We start from the raw sequence: 9,399 nt of genomic DNA, 5'->3' as shown, positions 1-9,399 counted from the left end.
TTTAGCAATTCACCAATTAATTAGTCATTGGAAAGAGTCAAGCAAGAGATAGTAGTGTTGTGAACAGATGACCCACATTTATGCAATTGATAATTGAACACTTTAGCCAAAGTGATGCTATAGTTGTATGCATTGTCAATTTTCTGTACCCACAAGTTTCATGCTAGTCGCAACTCATGTTAAATAGCATGTATGTAGGGATTGCATGTGACAAGTATGTACATATTCATATTTGTACTTAGTTCTTGAATTCGGTTCTATTGCAGACGTCCCTATCTATCATCCTCATTGAAGAGTCGGGCCACTTCCAATGGGAAGATGAGCAAGGGACCACCTAGTCTATGGTTGGAGGTAAAGAGCTCAGATGATGCTCTCCCTCCTATAGTTGGACAACCATATTGCTTGCATTTGGACAAGATGACTATGACTGATGATTAGTGACCGATGATTAACCCATTTCAATTTGTAATAAAATGTTGGTATTTCTATATTGATGTATCTTGGCAGATTGGTAGGACAGTAGTCCTAATCCAAATAGTATCTTATTTGCAAAATTAAATCATGGTAATCTATGAAATGCAGTAATGTCGGTATCTTTAATCTAAAATGAGAATCTATATGTTTAATGATTTATATTTTAAAAATAAAAGAATTCACAGAAAAGAAAAAAGAAAAAAAGTTATGGCATTTCTGTGTTATTAGATTACAGACCAAATTTAAATTTCTGCTAATTCTGACAGGCAGCTACATGAATTTCAGTTTCCCATTAGGAATCGCTGTCTCCATTCACATAGCATTAATCATGGGATTTAAGGAATACAACACTTACTTATTTAGTGCCTTATAGAAGGTGCAGAAACTTGTGTATGAGAGGTGATGGGGGGTAATTGGGGTTCGTCGTAATTACAAAAGCTGAACAACATTTTTTTTAAGCATGTGACAGCAGGCAGTAACTGGCAAATTCTATTTTATTTGTGTATTGATGTAACAGGAGCTGGCTACATGCCTGTAAACTGGTATTTAGAGTAATAAAATTCGAAACTTATTGTAATGATACTTTACAAAGTGATATTAATTCATGATTTATTTGCTGCTGTTGTGGATTAGCTGGATGCATATGGCTGCTGGGATTGACTGCCCCTCTCGGGATACCTGATCCTTGACTGCAGCATTTAATGTATGAGCAATGCCTAAATGGTCATATATTATGTCTGATGCAAGAAGAGAACATGGTAACCAACCTGCACATTTGAGGTAGGTAATGATTAATCAAATGCATGATAATAATGCTCTAGTGAGAAGCTAGAATATACAATATAGAGTCTTGTAAAATTCTGCAATGCACACACAGATGGAAATCTATGTATTCAAATATTTGTCAATGAGGAGAGTGCACAGAAGGGCAGGAGGGAGGCATATAATTATGTCCACCATCCCAGTTATGATTGAATACAATAAAGATTGTAATCCATTCCCAATCTAGATCTGTCATTGATTGATCAGAACAGAAAAATCTAAACTCAAGATAAGTACATTAGTTAAACACTAAGAAACTTTATGTGGAGTGAGGTATGGTGGTTTTAAAGTTGGACCAATCAGGCAGACAATGGAAAGCATTTGATCATACATCAAGAACAAGTCAAGCCACCAACACATTTTGAAACCAATTATTCCACTGTGCTTGAGTAAAGCATCATAACCACCTCTTACCTTCTTCAATAAGAGGTTGGAAGTCATCATTTAGTAAGTTGAAACCTACTTTCTTTTGGTAGCACCAACTTTGTCCTCTGCCACCTTTCTCAGGATTTCATGAGCCGTATTGAAGACACCAGATGTTGGTTTGTTGCAAACATAACAATTTTTGTTCCTGGCATGATGCTGCTTCATACAATATAAATTTATGGTCAGCTCCCAGATAAAGACAAAATGTAGAAAAACAAAACTCTACAGTAGCATCTAGATAACAAAGCAACATAGCCACCAAGAGACATAGGATAGTGATAGAACAACAGAGATATCATTTTGATAATAGGGTATGAAACAATATGAATGAGAGGAAGGAAAAGTTACATTTAAGTATTGTCAATAGAAAACATAGGTACAAATATCGAACAGGGTCATCATATGTAAACCCATATTTCCTCGTGACTCTGTATTTTATAGTCTCACTTGATTAGATTTGGCATTTCCAACAATATAGCCAAAATTTCTTAGTCAATCATAAGGGCAAAATTCATCAAACTAAGGATTTGCACAAACTTAATAAGATCTCTTCGTCAATCATATAGCCAACATCTTCAAGCAGTCCTTTGTCAAAGCATAGTTTGTCAAGCTAGGGATTTGCTCCAACCTTGAGAAACTGTCTTTAAAATGGAAAAGTAAGTAAAAGCCTCTTTCTGTGAATATTCAGCCTTTTAATGTCAACTTCCTTTGGCCCTCCAAATTATGTTTTAAGGGAAAAATTAGAATGCAAAACCCTATTTCCTGGGCACATTAAGCTATCAATATTGTTGTATACCTTTTAGCAACATGTTTCGAGAAGTGGGCCTTTATGAGACAGCTTATATATTCGAAGGGTAAGTGTATAAATAAGAGGCTATGCCTCACACCTAATGTTTTATTCTATTTGTGAATCCATTTATTATATTTATTTTGGTTTTTCTTAGTACTGCCACATGTGTGTGTTGTTTCTTTGCTGGATCAATCAAGGATTAACCTTTTCTTTTTTAGCCAGTTCTGGGGAAGAAAAGAAACCAAACTAATTAGCAGTTTTCCTTTTAGCGATTCTTTTCTGACTTTGCTAATCTGAGCTCTCTGGGTGCATGAACAAAAAAACCAATACAATACTGTTTATTTCTAAACATAACCCTATAGTTTCGATGAGAAGGCACTTACTGAATCTAAGATGGTTCCTCTTTCACTCCTTGCAGGTGAGACCAACGTAGTTTGAACTAACTCCTTGATGTTGAGTACTATAAATGAGGGGAAAAAACTAACGACGGGGATATTTTTTTCCAAAAGACAATCAATACAATCGTTGCTACAAATCAGGAATAAATAAAGATAGCAAATGCGAGTTATGTGTCAATGTGAATGTACATACCTTCAAAGCACAATGCTCACAAAAGTAATGCTTGCACCTAGTAACAACAGGTTCCTGAAATGGCTCCCTGCATATAAAGCATGCAAACGGCAAAGAATCCTCATCTTCATCATTGCTTTCCGCATCCTCATCTTCCCCCTCAGCCACTCTCTGCGCCAATTTTGCCTTCCGCCTTTTCTCAGCCTCATCCCACTCTCTCTCCATCTGCCAACCAGACTTATAATCCCCTCTATCATGCATAAACTTACAAGAATCCCCATATCCGCAGTAGCCCGTCTCTTTATAATCTTTACAAATGTCAGGTTGATAATCAAATCTAACAGAAGTCCTAATATTAGCAGAAGCCCTGAGAGGCCCGTGTGCACCCCCAGCCTTCTCCCCTGCAATAGTCTGTTCCCTTCTAAATCCTGCTTTAAAATCAGTGTAGCCATGGATACCCTTGTAAAGTTTTTCATCTCCGGCAGCTTTGCCCTTGAGAGACTCTTCTGCTTGCTTTAAAACTCTTTCTCTGATGGCTCTAGCGTCTTTGGTGAATTCTGTCTCCGTATCCAGTGTTGCAGTCGCCCTGCTGTCGTTTTGAACCTGAATTTCCTTCGAGGATTCGTAAAAAAATGTGGCAGGCGTTTCAGAGTCATCGTTATCTTCATGACCAAATTTTTTAGATGAAGTAGCAGATGAAAATTTCAACTTATTGTCATTTTTCCTTAAAAGTTTCGCCTTTGGAAGAACAGCGGGACCTTCATCTTCTTCTTCCTCTTCTGCTTCACGTTTCCTTATATTTTTGTTGCGTGAGGGTTTTTTGAAAAATGTACATGCTGAAAAAAGACAACACAGTTTCGTTTATCACAAAGAGGATGCAAAACAATTATAATTTTAAAGAGAAGAAACTATGAGATAAAACTTACTTGCAGATTTTTTTTCATCATCATTATCCGCCATTGCCAATAAAATCCTACACTGCCACCAAACTTTCAACTGCTTTGAGCAACACCCTATATCAAAAGTAGTGGATGCCTTGATACTGCCTGTCTTCCACACAACGTAGTTATGTGGTGCCCTGGCATGCCTTCCACAGATAGTCTCTCATTTTTGCCCAACACAATTTTATCACCCTACTTCATTGCAGGAAGGGATTATATATTCTGAATGAAGGAGAAGATATATTGACGGGATTCAATTATATATTCCGCAGACTTTTGCTCAAAGTAATCCTTCTGGGCTTGCCCTATTTTGCCTTGAACAACTATTGCCCTCTGTAGCTACAATTGTTCTGCTCTTATTTTAAATAAAATAGTGCTGACATCCGTCAATTCAAATTGATTGTTTTTTATTCAAGGAAAATAAATTGGACTTTAAGTTTTGTTTAAGGTAATTAAATTATATATATAAATAATTAATTTATCTTTTTAATAGACTTCATTTATTTTTTTAGTTTTATTTTGTAATTTTTAATTAAAACATTAAAATTTTAAACAATTTTAATATAGTTTATTTTTATTTTGAATACTTTATTAAATTGCATTTTTATTTTTTTTATATTAATGTTCTTAATAATTAACTTATATTTATATTCAAATTCATAATAATTTTTAATTTGTTAATTTATTCAAAAATTTAACTATATTTATTTTCATTATTACAATAATTTTATAACCTACTTAAGAATTTAAGTATATTTAGATTTAATTATTGTTAATATTGTTTGTAATATATTATTTATAATTTTTGGATACATATTTTTATTAATATTTTGATTTGAATAATTATCATTGTCGAATAATGGTGTTGTTGTCGAAATTGCCTGAAATTAGGGCATCGAGTGTTGTTCGTGATGGTTTCTTAGTGTATTTTCCCCCATGGTGGCGACTCTTGGATGTCGGCACTCTTGCTTCTAATGATTTTTGTGTCTCAGAATAGAGTGTGGGTATCTCTTATGCAACAAAAGATCATTCGGGTGTTGAAGTTAAAATTTGCAATGAGCTTCTTGTATTTCATCCTCTTTACAATCATAATGATGGACATAATCCACATTATTGCTTTGTATCTTTCCATATGGAGAATTGACCCTTGTAGGGCAATGTGGGTCCATTTCATGGGTGGATGAGGCAAATTTTGGTTGTCCTGACATTGCAAGCTCCAAGTCGTCTCAATCTTCGCAGACAATCCATCATGTTGCTATCTCTTTGAATATGGTTTTGGGGGAAGAAATTTTGCATGAGGCAACAGAGCATGTTGCCTTCTTTGCTAAGCTTGGTTTGATAGGTAGATTTAGAGGGCTTTGGCCAAGTTTGGCAGAGCTACATAAATGGATCTTAGAGACCTAACACCCTGATCTTGTGGGTGATGTACAAATATATCCATGTGTGCGAGGGTTTTTTGTTGTTGTTTTTGACGATGTACAAGATCATTGCACTATTTTGTGTGATTACCAGTGGGACTACAATGAACACTTGCTAATGTTGAAACCTTGGCACCCCTACTTCAACCCAGCTACTGAATCGTTCTCTGCAATCCTAGTTTAGGTAAGACTTTTAAATCTACCTTTATAGTTTTGGTTTGATTCATGTTTTGAAGCCATTGGCAGTTCCTTGGGTAAATTTTTTAGAGTTGATGAAGGCTCTTCAAATTATTTTCATACTACCTTTTCTTGCATTTTAGTTGAGATCGACACCTCCAAAGACCTCTTCGTAGAGATCTCTATTAGCACAAAAAATGGGTGTTGGAATCAATCTCTAGACTATGAGGGCATTCCCTTCAGATGTCGCAAATTCTTCAATACTTGTCATATTATTACCCAATGTAGTAAACAAAGAAATGATAGCAAGGCTACTTGGTGCAAGGATATACCTCCTCACCATTATTCGATGGACAAAGAAGAATCAAAGTCAGAAGGAATCACCAATGTTGAGGCCCATAAGAGAAACAAACGAGAAGGAAAGCAATCACCAAATAAAGCACAACCTTCACCAAGAAACTTAGTTGAACCACCGTATGAATCACAACACTCACCAAGATCTTCTATGGCTCCTCCTTGTCCTATGGAGGATAGTGTTAAGGCTACCTTGTGCTTGGTTGGTGGGAAGGTTGAAGTTGTGGAAAACTCTAGATTTCTTACCTCTGAAAATATTGAGGATGAGGACAACTTTAAGGCTCTCTTGCGTTCAATTAGGGGGAAGACTAGGGTTGAGGAAAACTTTAGATATTCTACCCCAAAAAATTAAGAAATTATCTCAAAGGAAGCAATAGTGTTATTGAGGGAAGAGACACAAGGTGTCTAAACTGTTGTGCAAAGGAAAAGAAAAATTGTGAGGCACTTTTAAGATGAATCTTCGCTCCCACACCAGAAATGGAGCAAATGTTTAGACTTGGCACTTTAGAATTAGATGTTTTGTAGCCTGTTAATAGGCTATTTTTGTTATTTGTTGTAAAGGTGGTGAATAGATAGGGATGGTGTCTATGCCTACACATATGTTAAGGATTTACTTGGTAATTCCTTTGTTCCTTTGCTCTTCTGGAACTTGTTAATGGGCTCTTATGGCTTACAACCATTCTTAGATGTAATTTCATCAGCTGGGACAAAACTATGATCAATGTACTTCTTTTTTGAATTTTAATACAATGGGTGTTGCCACTTACAGCTATTTACCTACCAAAAAAAATATTTTAATTTGAATAACTTTCAAAATATATATTTTTACTTTTAAATTTAATTATTTGGTTTTTGATCAGTGAACACTTTTAACTGGAATGTTTTTCACTAGAGTTATCAACTATGAGGCCACATTTTTTAGGGACCTCATCCTCAGATGCTGAGATTAACCCTAGAATATTTTTGAATCATCCTTTTTCCTCAGTCACTTCCATCTCACTTCCTTATTTCTCCTATCATTATCACTCCATGTCATCCTTATCACTCCTTCTCCTTTCTCTCCCCTTCTCTCTCCATCTCCTTAAATCTCCACTCCTTATCTCTCCTTTCTCCTTACTCTCCCCTTATCTCTCCTTTCTCCTTATCACTCCTTCTCCTTTCTATTCCCTTATCTCTTCACTCTACTCCTTGTCTCTCCTACTTCTCTGATAACCTTCCACTGCCAACCGTTTGTGAGGTTTGTTCTCCACCACAACTACTGTGTTCAACTCCACCTTCTTGAATCATTCTCGTCCTCCATGCAATCTACCATGTAGTCCCTCCTACTTAGGGTTTTGAAGTATTAATACCTCAATGTTCACATTTACTCTTAACATGGTCTTCGTACCATCCTCCAACTTATCTCCTTGTAACCATTCAGTCCTTCCCTATCGTGCCAACCGACTTTCTCCAAGCCGCTTCCTCTAATGTGCTATCATCCTTTCTCATCCAACATAAATTGATTATCTACACCAAGCATGTTCCGAAGATTCGAACTGAGGCAACCGTATCAACACGATCTTGCAACTATCATTGCACTACAGGGTGAACCCACTTTTAAATATAATTATTATCTTAATATGTTTATTATTAAATTTTTTTAAAATTATTATTTTTATTCATATTCATATTTTATATTTTTGAATTTGCATATAGTTTGAGACAAGTTTGAACTTTTGAAACCTTTGTTTGAATCTTGTGACCAAGGTTGTTCGTGACCTTGTTTTGGTGTGAATCTTCATTTTGATGTGTGACCTTTGTTTTGAAATAATGTTTTTGATTTGTCAACAAACACAAAAGACAAAATGGTTATATGACTTTTTACATAAAATAAAAGCACATTCAATTATGAACCTAAAGTTTGGTTGGGACAATACTTGTTGAATCCCCTTGCCCAGAATACCACATTCAATTGTGATGCGGGAGCATCCCTGGTTCTTGGCAATCTTGCGTCAACCAAAAACATTTTCTTTCAGTTTGTTCCTGTTTTGTGGTTTCAGCATTTCTTTCTGCGTTTCTTTGCATTTGCACCCTAGATCTTGCGGAGCTGGACTTTGTTCATGGACATGTTCATCTACCATATCCTAAGTTCGTGAGACGTTTGGATCTTTTTCCGACAAGTTATCACTTCCAGAATCTAAGACAATTTTCTGGCTTGGAACACCGGAACTGCTTGGACCTATTTGCTATTTGTGAATCTTGCGGAACATTTTCATAGCTTGTAGAGCTTCAGTTCGTTGTTTCCAATGTTCCTTGGCATTAGGTTGACCTTCCCTTGGGTTTTCACTTCATTCTATGGATTTTTCGGAAGGATCTCTTTGGCGAAGGCCGACCTTGTTGTTTTACACGTTACATCATGTTCATCGGCATTTGTTTCACCTTGGGTCGATGTGGGTCATTCTTGATCATATAAATCAATTTAATTAAGCATGTAGAAACCAGTTATTCGAACATAGAAGAATAATCACAAGGTTAGGAGATCTGGAGTTGGCTTGCATTCTTGCTTGAGCCCAGATATTGTAATTGAGCATGTTTGTAATCAAGCCTGCGAGCGGAATCTTGTGTGCCCACATGTTGTCGATAGTTTGTAATTAATTTTCATGATATAATACAGTTTATTTTTGCATTGCCTCCATCACATTGAGTTGTTTCTACTATGTAACTCTTGTTGCACAGTCCGAACTATTCTCTTTGAGGAATCTCCTATCGTGACTACACCAAGTGGTATCAAAGCAAGTTTTTATTCTGGAGATTGCTTAGTCCTAGAAAACTTTGTTGCGGGGTGGCGAATTTGAGGATACAACCTACAGCTGCAGAGGACTTGTGTGAAGATGGCTTGAAGAAATGCTAGAGGTGTTGGAGTGTGTGGAAATTCAGACCCTGTTGTGATGGAAATGTTAAGAGGAATTGCATCCCGATTGGAAACTGTTGAAACGACCCAAGGAAGAGGTCGACATGTTGAAGATGTGAGTGATGACGAGGAAGAAGAAGTAGTTGGAGAATAAGGAGCAAATCCATCGGCGAATGACCCAGTTGAAGAGAGGTTTATAAGAGCATTTTACCAAACCACATTTTACCTCACCGTATTATGATAGTTGTATACACTCAAATTTGGCTATGAATAATTAAATAAATATTTATTATTTATTTAATGTTAATTCCTCTATTAAATAATTAAATTGACAAGTTTAATTAATTTTTAATTCATTTTAATATTAATTCCCCTATTAAATAATTAAATTGAAAAGTTTAATTAATTTAATTCATTTAGTCATCTTCAATATCAATCTTATTAAATATTTAAAATTTAATCATGCAATATGCATTCTTCTATGTTTCCATCAATTAAATAATTCTACAATTATTTAATCTTCTTTTCCACCTCACC

At 35.7% G+C, this 9,399-nt stretch overlaps 1 protein-coding gene across 1 annotated transcript; it reads right to left on the bottom strand.

Moving 5' to 3' along the window:
• Positions 1-663: 663 nt before the first annotated feature.
• Positions 664-4,386, bottom strand: LOC131066736 (zinc finger CCCH domain-containing protein 1). The gene is made up of 4 exons (XM_058001573.2): positions 4,009-4,386; positions 3,104-3,918; positions 1,711-1,878; positions 664-1,241 (listed from the first exon to the last, which is right to left on the bottom strand). The coding sequence occupies exons 1-3, from the start codon at positions 4,040-4,042 to the stop codon at positions 1,756-1,758; spliced, it is 972 nt and encodes a 323-aa protein (XP_057857556.1). The 5' UTR covers positions 4,043-4,386; the 3' UTR covers positions 664-1,241; positions 1,711-1,755.
• Positions 4,387-9,399: the final 5,013 nt, after the last annotated feature.

This window comes from Cryptomeria japonica, chromosome 4, assembly GCF_030272615.1.
Source record: "Cryptomeria japonica chromosome 4, Sugi_1.0, whole genome shotgun sequence".
Classification (NCBI taxonomy): domain Eukaryota; kingdom Viridiplantae; phylum Streptophyta; class Pinopsida; order Cupressales; family Cupressaceae; genus Cryptomeria; species Cryptomeria japonica.
Note: the sequence above shows the minus strand (reverse complement) of the source record. Positions and strands in the feature narration are given on the sequence as shown.

What these genes read in the sequence shown, in the direction of transcription:
- LOC131066736 (XM_058001573.2), bottom strand. Translation starts at nt 4,042, where the DNA reads ATGGCGGATAATGATGATGAAAAAAAATCTGCAA. An exon ending in TGATGAAAAAAAATCTGCAA is followed by an intron (nt 3,919 to 4,008) that starts GTAAGTTTTATC and finishes GTCTTTTTTCAG; the next exon opens with CATGTACATTTTTCAAAAAA. An exon ending in GTGAGCATTGTGCTTTGAAG is followed by an intron (nt 1,879 to 3,103) that starts GTATGTACATTC and finishes TGTATGAAGCAG; the next exon opens with CATCATGCCAGGAACAAAAA.